Below are 14,582 nucleotides of genomic sequence, written 5' to 3'. Positions count from 1 at the left end.
TGGAGTCCTTTGTTACATGGAGAACCTGTTCCATAGAGCCCAGAATATCCCACAAACTGCCAAAAGAACAAATATGTCTTGAAGAAAGTGCAATGAGAGTGTTCCTTAGAGGCAAGGATGGTGAAATTTCATCTCATTTACTTTGGGCACATTAGAAGGGGCCAGTCCTTGGAAGAAGAAATCATACTTGGAAAGGTGGTGGGTCAGCAAAAGAGAAGAAAACCCGCAACAAGGTGGATTGGCACAGTGACTGTAACAACAGGCTCAAGTGTGCCCGAGATGATGGATTCGGCACAGGAAAGGGCAGAGTTCAGATCAGTCATAACAACTCATAGGATCGTTATGAGTTATACTCGACTTAACAACTTAACAACAACATTGTTACAGTCACGGATTTGTCTTGTTTGGAGTCTTCCTTTTTTTTATGGGAAGAGGAAGTTTATTATATTGTGAGGAGGTGGAGGGAAATACACATCCACAATCTCCTAAACCCTAAGCCCTGGTTTTCACATCTGTATGGGCAGCTTTTGAAGATCTTACTGTCATGCAGTCAACAATCTGAATTCTTATCTCTTCTTTTCCACACATTCCTGCTTAAGTTACCCTTAACTTCTCTTCAAAACCACGTTTAGTGTATTTATGAGGGAGGGATAAAGTGGGAGCTGAAAAAGGTCAGATTCAAGATCCTCATCCATATAGGTTGGCTCACCATATAAGTAACCCCAGTGCCCAGTGGGCACAGAAGTAACTCGGGTTTCACTAGTCAGACATTTGTTGTTGTTAGATATCATTGAGTCAAGCACAACTCATAGCAACCCTATGAACAACAAATCTGAACTCTATACTGTTTTTATCCTCTCTGGTATACTTGAGCCTATTGCTACAGTCACTTTGTCAGTCTATCTCATTGAAGGTCTTCCTGTCTTTTCACTGACCCTGTACCTTTCCAAGCATGATGTCCCTCTCCAAGGAATGACTTTTCCTAACAACATGCCCAAAGTATGTGAGATGAACCATCACCATCCTCTCCTCTAAGGAGCATGCTGCTTTCACTTTCTCCAAGACATATCTGTTCTTTTGGTAGTCCATGGAATATTCAGTACTCTTCTCAACACCATAACTCAAAGTCATCTATTCTTCATTGTCCAGTTCTCAATGCATAGTAAAGTATTAAAAAGACCTTGGCCTAACTGAGGCATATCTTAGTCTTTAAACTGACATCATTGCTTCTTAGTACTTTGGAGAGGTCCTTGACAGCAAGCCGACTTTCCCAATGCAATACATACCAAAGATAAGGAGCTCTCATGGCCTACTGGCAAGAAGCTGTGCTGCATTCCCAAAGGTGCATGGTTCAAATCCAGGTCCTCCATGAAAGGATGGGCAGTCTCCTTCCATGCAATTAGTTGTCTCTTAAAAAACCACTGGAGGGTCAGCCATGGGTTGGATCCAATTCAGTGTTACACAACAACAGTAACCACAACCAAGGGTGTTGATTGTGGATCCAAGTAAGATGAAATCACTGACAACTTCTCTGTCTTTTCTTTGAAGCTCAATATCAAGAAAACATATTTTTCAGAAGAAAGAAAACAAAGATTCTCACCACTGGGCTGATTGGCAGCATCATGATAGATGATGATGAGACTGGGATTGTTAGCAGCTTTAGTTTGCTTGGTTCCACAGTCAACACTCTTGGTACCAGCAGGGAGGAAATTAAAAGACGAATTTGCATTGGAAAAGTCTGCTGTCAGGGACCTCTCTAGAGCTGAAGAGCAATGATGTCAGTCTGGAGGCTAAGGTGCACCTGATGGAGGCCATAGTCTTTACAATTATTTGCTATCTATCAGAGAGCTGTACAATGACTAGGGTTGATAGAAAGAGAATTGATTCTTTGAGCTGTGGTGCTGTAGAAGAATATTGACTGTCCCACAAACTGCCAGGAGAACAAACATGTTCATTCAAGAGAGGGTGAAACCAGGCTGCTTCTTGGAGGCAAGGATTCTGAGGCTTTGTATGACATATTTTGGACATGTTGCAAAGAGGGACTAGTAGTTGGAGAGGAACATCATGCTTGGAAGAGTCAAGGGACAGTACAAGAGAGGAAGACCCTTGAAAAGATGGATTGACTCAGTGACTGGGGTAATGAAGGTAGGTGTGTCAAAAACAATAAGGATGGCACAGGATAGAGCAGGTTTTAAGGCAATTGTAATAAGGTTGCTATGAGTTGCAAGTGACTCGATGGCACATAGCAACAAAAACAGCATGATGTTGCTCATCATCCCAGTGGTGAGGATTTTTTTTCTTCTTGATATTGAGATGTAATGTATATTGAATACTGTAGTCTTTGATCTTCCGCAGTAAGCACTTCAAGTTCTCACTTTGAGCAAACACGGCTCTATCATCTGCATAACACAGGTTGTTAATGAGTCTTCCTCCAATCTTGATGCCACATTCTTCTTCATAAAGTCCAGTTTCTCAGATTACTTGCTCAGCATACAGAGTGAGCAGATACAGAAAAAGGATAAAGTCCTGATATACCTTCCTCTATTTTAAACCATATGTATTTCCTAGAGTACATGGGACATGTGTATTTGATAAAGTGTGTCCATATCATAATATTCTTTTTTTACATATTTTATTGGTTTGCATACAGTCATGCATATACATTGTTTCATGCATGTACATTGCATTTTAAATAATCTTTCATATACATTGCATTTCATTCATGTACAATGTGTTTTATGCAATCATTCATGTACATTATATTGTATATAATTAATTACTATTGATCTATGTCTATTATTTTTTCAAGTCCCCATTTAATCTTCCCAATTCCTTTACTTTCATCCACCCGCCAACTTCTGCTATCCACATGATATTCCTTCTTCCCCTTTTCCCGCCCCTTCTTCCTTTCCGCTTCTCCTTCTGAACATTTATACATCTTGCCCTGCCTTATGCAATACTTTTCTTTATGAGACTGAGTTATTTCATTCAGCTCTCTAAACTCTCCCATGTTGTTCCTTAGTGCTGCATAGTATTCCATTGTGTGAATGTACCACAGTTTTTCAATCCAGTTGTTTGTTAATGGGCATTTGAGCTGTTTCCATTTTCTTGGTATTGTGAATAACACTGCTATGAACATAGGTGTACATATCTTTATTGAGGTCTCTATTCTGATTTCCTTGAGGTGTATATCTAGCAGTAAAATAGTTGGACACAAGAAAAATACTGATAATGCAATAAAAAAATGGGCAAAAGGCTCTTCACAGGGATCTTCACAAGGATCTTCACAAGGGAAGACATTAGATGGCCAACAAACACATTAAGAAATGTTCAGACTCACTGGCAGTAAGAAAGATACAAATCAAAACAAAAATGAGATACCATCTCATCCCAGTAATAGTAGCAAAGTTTAACAACACAGCAAACAATAAAAGACAGGATGCTAAGAGATTGGAACTCTCATGCACTGCTGGTAGAATTGTAAAATGGTACAAACACTCTGGAAAGCAGTTGGACATTTCCTCATAATACTCTTTTACATTTGCAAAATGTTTTACATCTCTCTAACACAAAATATAATAATATCTGGCTTCATTTCCTTAGCTAATGGAGAATCCATCAGAAAGTCTACCTTCTGGTGTTTAACTGGGAAGACATTCTTCTCCTGCTGCTGGAGTGGGGGTGAGATTATCAGATTATACAGGAAATGTGTGCTAAATTTAACCAGCAAGATCCTGGGCTTAGAGAATTTGAGGAATTCAAAGCTTAAACCATTATCCAGAACTTGGGCAGATGAGTTAGCAGATGTGCCCTGAAAACCAAAGGGGAAAGTCATGTTTACTCTATTGCCCAATTTCAACAAGAAAAGTCATTACCTTTTCCTACCTGTTTGTGATGGCAGTTTTGTTATAAGTCAAAGTTAGGTAGCAAGTTTTAAATGTGAACTAGGTAATGACTTCTCTTTAATAACTATATAGTATAATTCCTTTTGGATTATAAATCTGTATCATCTCTTTTTTCTTAATTTTTTTTAAACAGCACTTATCCTAGTTAGTTAGGGCATAGGGCTGAATCATTTGGAAAAGCCTTTTCCTTTCATTCAACAAGGATTCACAGAGAGCACTTCTTACTGTTTAGTTGCATTAGATACTCCCTCAGGATAGAAGAAACAAACTTTAAGTAAACAGAGAAACATAGAGGTACAAATTATTTTTAACTCCGAAGAATTAATAATGATTTCTAATTTGAAAAGTATTTTACATGCACACCCATGTTTATCGTGGCTTTGTTCACAATAACAAGGACTTGGAAAACAACCTAAGTGCCCATCAACAAACGAATGGATAGAGAAGCTGTGGTATATTCACACAATGGAATACTGTGCTGCATTGAAAAACAAGGAATTCACGCAATATTATTCAAAATGGGTGACCCTGGAAGACATCATGCTTAGTGAAATATCTCAGTCACAAAAGGACAAATACTGCCTAGTGCCACTGTTATAAAATAGGACTGGCACCAGGGTTGAGGGGAGACTGAGAAAGATGGGTTCAATAATGTATACTACACTGAAACAGATGAGGGAGAAAACTGTTTAAAAGAGATATGTGATTAGGTATTATTATCATGACAGGAGTCCAGAATGAAGGCTGCAAAGTGGAGTGGAGTGGATCTGGGGGGAGGGATTGTAAAACAATGAAAGAATTTTTCTTTTGCTTTTCAAAGAGAAGAGCAAACTAGGGGAGAGGAGTGGGCGGGGGGGAAAGTGCAACAATGAATGAATGGAAATCCAAAGTTTCTGTAAATTTTCATGAAAATTAAAAATAATAATTTTTTTAAAAAGTATTTTACTTAGAGACAGCACATTCCATTCCTTTGAATTTGTCACGACTATTCTTAACAGTAGTGGATATTTAGCAGATACCTGACACATAGACCAGTCTCACTTATCAGGTTCAGATGGTTCATGTGCTCACCACAGAACCGAAGGTACTGAAAACAGTCAAGTCAGTATATAAAGAATAACACCTTACATCTATAAATGTTAGCGGCGGAGATTAGTAGATGTTTTCAAGACTGACAAAGATTTTTCCAGTATACTGTTGTTGTTCAGTACTATCGAAGCAGTTTCCAAGTGTAGCAATCCTGTGTACACTACCTAGTCCTCTGCCATCTTCACAGTGTTGTTGTTATGTGCCATTGAGGTAGCTCTGACTCACAGTGACCTCATGTACAATGGAACAAAGCCTTGCCCCATCCCTTGCCATCCTCACAGTCTCTGCTGATTTTAAGGTCCTGTAAAGGGAGCAGTTGTAACAGAGGTAACTGAGCCTGATTTCTCTATGCTTGATAAAGGAGAACTGTCTCCATCAAGAATATCCATAACAGCAAATAGATAGCTGCTCAATCACACATGCCACCACCCCCCAACCCAGGCTCTTGCAACTCTTTCTACCAATCATTAGTTTCCAGTATTCATTGTTGTCTCATGGACTTTACTCACAGTTTTGAGGTTTATTAGAGAAATATATTGGAGAGGGAGGGAAGCAAAGAATGCCACCCAATGCAAGTCCAGTTTTAGTTCAGAAGTCCCAAACCAGGTTAGCAGCAAAACACAGTTCCTCAGTTAGTGAAAGTCCTGGTTCATTTCAGTAGCATAAATCCAAATCATCCAGCTAAATTAGCCTCAGAGCAAATATAATTAACCTTCTGCTTCAGTCATCTGGCAAGCAAAACCTTCAACTGTGGCCAGCACAAATGCAAGAAGCCTCAGGTTATACCTTGCCACAGTCTCTCCACAGCAAAGCCACAAGCTCTCCACCACCAACACTACCAGGATCTCACTACTGTTTGAAAAGCACACTCACTCTCTCTCTTTTATTAGTCCCACAGCTGTTGATTATTTGCAATCCCGTGTGTCCCCAGTTAAGTAAGGTAGCTGGAAATTAGTGGGGGCTAACGTGATAGCTAGAAAAGCCAATTTTTAAATGAACACCATAGGCCCATTGTTGCCATCACTGACAATGGCCAGATGTGGTTCTTTTTAAGACAGAAATGTCAGAACTTCACACTGATTGTGTATTTTTACTTTTCAGGGTACCCAGAAAATATGCCTTCCCTACAGTCCCACAAAAACTCTCTCTGTGAAGTCCATCTTAAGGTGAGTAGAAACCTAACTCCAGGAATTGTAAACTTTCATAATCCACCCACCTTCACCTCAATGGTTATTCTGCTGTTGACTTTGTTTTATCAATCCTTCACTATGTATCAGACATTTTGCTACACACTGACCATGCATCACTTTACCTTATCTTGACAACAGCCCTATAAAGTGGCATTATTTTTCTTTCCTTTCTGTAGTTAAAGACATGGAGGCTTAGAGAGAATGAGCCACCTGTCCAAAATCACAGCTGCCGTGTGGTGGATCTGAGGCCTCATTCCACATCATTCTCAAGCACCTCTCCATTCTGTATTAGTGGCCAGCTTAGTTTTTTTCCCTTTGCATATGCTTAGATACTTTTTGGCCTCGAAAGAAGATCAGTATTTTTCCTCTTTGAAACAGAAACCTAGATGGCAGCAAAGGCTTCTCTGAAAAGAATGTGCTTATTCTTTGCCAAACAGAAAGTGAAATGACTGAAACATCTGGATGCTGCCCCTCCCTCAGCTGCCGCTAGCGCCCCACCTTCCACCTCCCTCTCCTCCCGCTCCTGTGCTTGGATGGCAGCCTCTCCTGGGGAATTCTGCTAGTCAGGTTGAGCCTGTTGCTATTTCACCTACAAGGCTGTTGTATCATCATAAGTATATAGTTTCTTTTTGTCAGGAACTGTACAAAGTGCTTTCCAAGCAATCTCTTATTAAATCTTCAAGCCAGCTCTGTAAAGTAGATCTAGTATTATCTCCATTTTACTGCCTAGGAGGAATGTGACCCTTAGAAAAAGATTTGACAAAAGGTTTCACGCCTAATAAACTGCAAACCTGGGATTGAAGGAGAAATCCTTGTGCCAAGAGGGCTTGAGTGTTGACCACTAAATGCCAAATCACATGACGATTTTCCTCCAATTAGGTGATGGTAGATGGTACTTTTGGTGTTTGCAGGTAATCTGTAATACACCACTGTCTCTCACTGCTGCAGACATAGAACCAACTCTTAACTGACCCTCCAGCCAGGTCTTGAAGGTTGTAAATTGCACAGGATGAGATTCCCCGTCTTTCTCCCACGGAGCTGCATGTTTTCCAAACAACCAGTAAGGCACCACCTCTGGGTTATCAGCACACTTCCTGTGAACTACGCCATCAGAGCTCCCTATACCACATACATTTACCAAAAGGTCTTCTTTATTTAATTGATTTTAATGAAAGTTTACAGAGACTTGGATTTCCATTAATTCATTTTTGCACTTTTCTCCCTGCCCACCCCTCCCCCACCATTCGCTTTTCTTTTTGAAAAATAAAAGAAAAAAAATTCTTTCATTGTTATTCAATCCCTCCCCCCAAGTCCACTCCACTATGCTACCTTTGTTCTGGACACCTGTCATAATAATATCTAATCATATATCCCTTTTAAACAGTTTTCTTAGAGTGACAAACTTATCAGTTAGGGATTTTATCTTGCTGATGAACAGGCATTGAGATGAAAAGCTAAAATTTGTTTTGTTTTATTTCATTTCCAAGCTTGATTTGGTCCACGGATTGTAGACATTTTCCTCTCTACAGTAGACCTAATTTTTCTCCTGAGAGTCTGAACTCTGAGTTAAAGCATAAATGCAGAGGTTAACACTTTTTGTTGTGCACAGAAATGCCTGGTGGCTTCTAAAGAACCATAAATCTTAACTTGCTTTATGAGTAATACTAGTATTCAGTGAAATTTTTTTCCTCTAAAAAAAGAAGTTGCTTCAGCTTCCTTCCTCTTCGTGTTTAAAGATGGGACATTTCTTTTTCATTATAGGGTTATTTCATTATTTGGGTAGAGCTTTAGCCCTAGTCATGTGAAGCCATGTGTGTAGGCTGTTAACTGAAAGAAAGGAAAGGTCAGCAGACTGGATCTGCCAGCCGTTCTGTAGGAGAAAAACAGGCAGTCTCCTCCCTGGGGAAGAGTAACAAAACTCAACCCTTTGTCTTTTCCAACTCAGAGTGACCCTCGTCGTCTGGGGTCTGAGGCTATAAATTGTAGTGAGAGGACACTGTCCATCTGTCTCCTGCAGTTGGTGGTGGATTAGAACCACTGGAGAAGCTCAGCCTTTGGGTTCGCAGCACAGGTCTTGACAGACTACATCACCAGAGCTCTCTCAGAAAGAGTTTCAGTCTCAGTAACACAGTGGAGGATTGCTATGATTAACACTAAAGCAGTGGATCATCGGGTTTAGTTCTACTTTTCCTGTTCACCACAAATAGCCCAGGCATCCTACAGCAAGAAGAGCTTTCTAAAAATATAGAAGATTGAGACGTCTGTAATCGCTGCCAAAAGAAAGGTTTTTAGCTTCTTTTATCATAACTATGAGCCTGGCAATTTAAAATATTATTTATTTCTAAGTCCATAACCCAATAAATGCTGTGGAGTCAGATTAAGTCTGGGTTCAAATCTTGGTTCTGCTACTTACTAGCTTTGTCATCTTGGTTTGGTTATTTAACTTCTCTGAGCCTCAGTTTCCCTATCTTTACAGTGGGAATGAGATAGTACTTCAAATCATAGGAACAAAATGAGATAACCCATGTAAAACATTTAGCTCAGTGCCTGGCAAATAGCAAATACTTTGTAAATACTAGTTGTTATATTTTTTCTTTCACTTATAAGTATTGGAAACCTGTATAAAAATGGATGTGTATATAGTTCAGCTTCCTTGTTCTCCCTCAATAAGAACTTGTATTCAAAGAAATGATACAGTCCAAAGTAAAACAGCAGTCTGCTTAAAGACAGACTTTCGCCCTGAGCAGCAAGGAATCGATGAAGGAAGAAAGAAACATCAATCTTAATCACATATAACTTTATCATTAATATGTAAATATTAATAAATCACTATATCAGTAAATAAAAGAATCTTAAAGATTAGTTAAGCATGTCCCAAACAGAGGCTCCCAGTAGTGCCTGCCTTCCCTCATTGTATGAGTTTTACAAGAATACAGTTTTATAAGTAAAGTATCTATTACTTTACTTACGTAACTGGTATTTGCTTATTGTTACGTACTGTCGAATTGGAATGGACTCCCAGCTGACCCTTTAGTGGGTTTTCAGAAGCACTAAATCTCATGGAAGGAGATTGCCATCTTTCTCCCATGGAACAGCTGGTGAATTCGAACCACATGGAGCAGCTAGTGCCTTCAGATTGGCAGTGCAGGTCCTTACCACTAGGCCACCAGAGCTCCCTGGTGTTTGCTTACTGTTGTATATTCATTGAATATTCATTTGTCTCTGGTTCTCCTATGCAAGCAGCCCTCTATGGAATCCAGACCTAATTTTCTAGAAGAAATGATTAATACTCTCTGAAGAACTGAGTCTAACTCCACTTTATTTATGTTTCCCCATTTGTACTGTGGCTCATTCTTTCCATTTTCTTTCAGTGCCATGAATCTGGACAAATTTGAGAAAGGCCCCAGGGAAATTTTTCATCCTGAAATACAAAAGGTAATGAAATTTTATGTTTCACAATTACATAAAATCTATTACAGTGATCTGATAGAATTGACAGATCATCAGTTGATTCTTTGAGTAGGATAAAATCACCTGTGGTGCTTTAGAAATAACTGATGTGCTAAAACTCCACACTGGAAATTCTGAGGTGATCCATCTGATTTAGGGGTTGGGAATGCATACTTTTCAAAAGATCCCTAAATGTTTCAAATAACACAGTCACTACTAAAACTATTGAATTGTGTATGTTTTCAATCTCTGATCCAACAGAGTTTGTTCAGAAGGGTTTTGTTGGCTTAAAAGCCAATCTTTTTCTGTGTGGTATAAAATGATACAGAATAACCTTTTGTAATAGAGTTGTACTCAATTTCACTTTAAACCTAGCCCTTGGATTTTATATTACATCTGTCACTAGTGATGTGCCAGTCATATGTCAGAGCTGAGATTCGAGAGCTTGGATACACCAGAGCACAGTGATGGGGTCAGAGGCTGGTGAGGCAGGTTCTATCCAGGAAGCAGCAGGTTTAAGTCAAGTTTAAGCAGAGAAGCATCCTGCTTTTATTTGGGTTTTTTTTTTTAACGAAGTCGCTCCAACAGTGTGAGCATAGATTGGAGCATGTGTAGTATAATTACCTCCATATCTTTAGAATACAATTCTTCAGCATCATTACCATCGTCATCTCCTGCCATTGAGTCAGAACTGACTCACAGCTGACCCTCCAGCTGATTTCCAAGGCTTTAAATTGTTCAGAAGAGAGCCCATCTTTCACCCAAAGAGTGGCTGGGTGGTCCATTCTACCAGCAGAGGCACAGTCTCTGCATTGACAGCACAGCTCCCTAAGACTACACCACCAGACCTCCCTAAGTGCAACTGCTTTTAGAACAAAGTTATCCGCTCTATCTTTTGTTTTGTTTTTTATTGTACTGAGATTAGATAGATAGATAGATAGATAGATAGATAGATAGATAGATAGATAGATGATAGATAGATAGATAGATAGATAGATAGATAGATAGATAGATAGAGATATAGATCTTTCTCTAAATGTTCAATTCAGCAATGTCAGAGACAGTGAAATTGGCTCAAGATAGAGCTGGGTTCAGAGCTGTTGTACATAGGATCGCAATGACTTGGACTTGACTCGAAGGCAAAAACAACTATCACCACTGTCTTATTTCCAAAAATTTTTTGCATCGTCCCAGACAGAAACTCTGTACACTTGAAACAATAACCCTAGTTTTGTTGTGTTATTTTTCCTGCTGTTCAGCTCCTGATAACCACAAATACCCAGGTTTCTCTTCACTTGCCCTGCTCAAGCCCACTGTTGGAGTCACTGTGTCAGTCCATCTCCAGAGGCTTCTTCCATCTCTGGGGCTGTGTCCATCTCCGGGGGTTTCTTCCATCTGCGGGGCCTTCTTCCATCTCCGGGGGCTTCTTCCATCTCCAGGGGCTGCTTCCATCTCTGGGGCTGCGTCCATCTCCGGGGCTGCTTCCATCTCCAGGGCTGCTTCCATCTCCGGGGGCTTCTTCTCGCTGGCGAGCGCTCTGCTTTTCCCTGCATGGTGAAATTCAGCAGGAGTATCACTGTTATCCTCAGATTTTCCTTAGAAACTGTTGAACAGCAGCTTTAGAGGATGGAGTTCTTAAAAATCACAGGATCCAAAAATTAACAACCACAAAAAAAACCAAAACAAAAACACCCCAATCCTAATTGTTTTTTTTTGTGGAGTTTTTTCCCCCTAATTATGTTTTAAAGGCCTCTTTCTGTATAGTAGAAAGGTGTTTGGAACTATTTAAAGAATGTTTTCTGGGTACAACACTGAAGGTCATATTCTTCTTGACTAAAGTCTTTCCCAAAACAATGTTCAATAATCTTATTTTAAATGGATAAAGAAACCTGAGTGTCTGTGTGTTTCTTCCCGCTACTATCCATCAACTTTTTTACATGACTTTCTTAAATAGCCAAGTTTTTGTAAATATCTGTAGGGCTAACTTACTCTTGAGGGAAAGTGGTGTTTAGAAAATCATCCTCCCCCAAGCCCCATCTAGATAAAAAGAATCTCTCTCAACTCCCAAACTAATGATTAGGATTGTGCACATGTCAAAACCATTATGAACTTTGTAAGTAAACCAGTGTAAAATAAAAATTTTATTTTTTAAAAAAACCCAACAATGCCAGTATAAATGAATTAAGAAACACCATTATTAGCACAATTATCTTCTTGGCTAAAATTATCAACTAGGAAACAAGCAAAAAGATGACTAAACTGATGGTTACTGATTCAGGAACAGAAAAATGTCACAAACCTAAGTCATATAAAAGGGACATTGGCTTACCAGTACACACCACAGGGCTGTCCACTTCTGAGCATGTAATACAATATAGTAAAACTAGAACTGACTCATGGCTGACCTTCCAGTGGGTTTTCAGAGGCAGTTAATCACACAGGAGTTTCCCTATCCTTCTCCCACAGAGCAGTGGGTGGATTTGAACCATGTGCCTTTGTAATTGCAACACAGCTTCTTACCACTAGGCCACCAGGGCTCCCTACAGTAGAGTAAATCCACAAAATAAATGTAACCTAACAGCTCTATGGCATCCCTTCCAATTAAGTAGTTAGGCACTAGTTTCTGAATTCACATTCCTTCAGCCTGGCCCACTAAGGAGCAATTTCTATTCTTAGGCTAGAAACTAATTGAAAAGTGTCCCTGTCCTAAGGCTTGTCCAGCTAGTGGCAGTTGGGAACAGACAAGTTTGCACTTCTCCTTGTCCTGCTCACCTGAATACTAAATTCAGCTCTCACACTTACAGGTTCTGTGACTTTAACCAACAATCTTCCCAAACCTCCAATTCCTTACCTGTGAATCAAAAACAATTAAACAGCATCACATGGTCATAGGGAAGATCAGAAGAAACTATGGAAAGAGAGAGGGTTTTCAGTTAATCCAAAGGACACTTGAACCCTAGCTTCCATGATCCTAAGACAAGAACGAGATGGTGTCCTCCAGCTACTGCTGATCTCTCTGGAAGGGATGACAATAGCAGTCCTTGAAGGAATGGATGAAATTGTGGGACAGAAACTCAGTGTCCTTAAGAATACCCGACTAAAACCAAACTCACTCCCATGGCTCAACTCTCAGCCAAACAGTCAGCAGGCCTGTCAGGTGAAATACAGCATTCCTTACAACAGCTAACTACACATGGTCAAAAGGGCAACATCTACCCACAGGTGAAGCTCAGAAGACAGGAAGGATAGGAAAGAAGGATGCAGAGTAAGGACGAAGTGGGAAGAGTGCTGTTACAATGAGGAGATTGCAGTCAGTGTCACAATTCAAAATGTGTATGAATGTTGAATGCAAAACCAGTTTGCTTGGTTAAGTTCTACCCAAATCACAATTAAAAATTTAAAAAGAGAAGTTTTTAATACAATATACAGTGGCATGCAAATATGAAATATAATGGAATCAAAGTTCCATAGTGAAAAATGTATCATTTTCCCCCAAAATTTCGAAACAATAGAGATGCACGAATAGAATTCTGAACAAAAGAGGCTTCCTATTAAATAAAATGTCTATGTGTCTTTCAGGATGGATCTAGTAATGATTTTTTTAATTATGAAACCAACCCCATTCTTTCTTACCTTTTCATCCCCAGCATAGTAAACCATATAATCGTCTGATTCAAAATGTCCCATGCCAAGCCATCTCTTTTCGCCTATACCTAGTATGTCAATATTTATGTGTTCCATTTCTTTCTTAACAATGTCCAATTTTCCTACATTCATGCTTCTCATATTCCATGTTCCAATCACTAGTGTCTGCTTACAGCTGTTCCTTCTTCTCTGTATTTCCATTTCTAAGATCTCAGTCTCAATTGCCATGTCTGCTAGTATAAGCGATAGTCTGTGCTCTACTGTACATAGGGTTTTTGAAGGCCTGTCTTTTCAGAAGTGGATGGCCAATCCTTCTTCCTAGTCTGTCTCAATCTTTAAATATATATAATAGTATCTGACAGACAAGCATTCCACAGAAAAGAACTGATGAAAGACAATTGCCTAGTTATAACAATGACCAGTAGATTCAATGTTACAGCCCATCGACGCTTCCTTACTCCACCACCATCCCTTCCTCCTTTTGCCTACACCATTCAATACCCATCTCCCATTGACCAGCCCCTGATGTAATGGCCTAAGTCTCAAGCCATCAGGATTTCTGTGATTCTGAACATATCATGGTGCTGTGAGTCTCTTATGATGCAGCCAATATGACTTCAACTTAAAGTTCTTAAGTACAACTGTAATGTGCAACTTCCATTCCAGTATTGCCTTCTCATGGGTTAATACAGCTTGTCTTCCATTTGAAGCCAGGTGCTGATGCAAATTTTCTTGGCCCAAGGGCCACAGGCCTGAGGAGGAAATAGAAGATTTTTACCAACTTTTGCAGTCAGAAGTTGATCAAACATGCAATTAAGATGCATTGATAATAATGGGCGACCGGAACGCAAAAGTTGGGAACAAAGAAGAAGGTTCAGTAGCTGGAAAATACAGGCTCGGTGAGAGAAATGAGGCTGGAGATAGAATGATAGGGTTCTGCACCTTCAATGATTTATTCATTGCAAATACCTTTTATAAGAAACATAAACGCAGGCTATACACATGGATCTCACCTGATGGCAGGCATAGGAATCAAATAGATTACATTTGTAGAAAGACTCGGTGGAGAAGCTCAATATCAGCAGTGAAAACCAGGCCAGGTGCTGATTGTGGGACAGACTACTCATATGCAAGTTCAAGCTGAAGTTGAGGAAAATTAAATCAAGTCCACGGGAACCAAAATTTGATCTTAAGTCTATCCCACTCGAATTTCAAAACCATCTCAGGAACAGGTTTGAGGCCTTGAGCACCAATGAGCGTAGACCAAATGAGCTCTGGTAGGATATCAAGAAAATCGTCCATG

General features: G+C 39.7%; 1 protein-coding gene across 3 annotated transcripts in view; it reads left to right on the top strand.

The window, feature by feature from the left end:
• The window catches only part of GARNL3 (GTPase activating Rap/RanGAP domain-like 3), a 243,864-nt gene that overhangs the window by 141,124 nt on the left and 88,158 nt on the right, over positions 1 to 14,582 (top strand). For all 3 annotated transcript variants that reach the window (XM_006892544.1, XM_006892543.1, XM_006892542.1), the window contains 2 exons: positions 6,096 to 6,160; positions 9,556 to 9,619. In XM_006892544.1, the coding sequence (XP_006892606.1) occupies positions 6,096 to 6,160; positions 9,556 to 9,619 (129 nt within the window). The remainder of the gene's footprint in view (positions 1 to 6,095; positions 6,161 to 9,555; positions 9,620 to 14,582) is intronic.

Source organism: Elephantulus edwardii, unplaced genomic scaffold (genome assembly GCF_000299155.1).
Source record: "Elephantulus edwardii isolate Elephantulus edwardi_28Jun2011 unplaced genomic scaffold, EleEdw1.0 scaffold00116, whole genome shotgun sequence".
In the NCBI taxonomy this organism is placed as follows: domain Eukaryota; kingdom Metazoa; phylum Chordata; class Mammalia; order Macroscelidea; family Macroscelididae; genus Elephantulus; species Elephantulus edwardii.
Note: the sequence above shows the minus strand (reverse complement) of the source record. Positions and strands in the feature narration are given on the sequence as shown.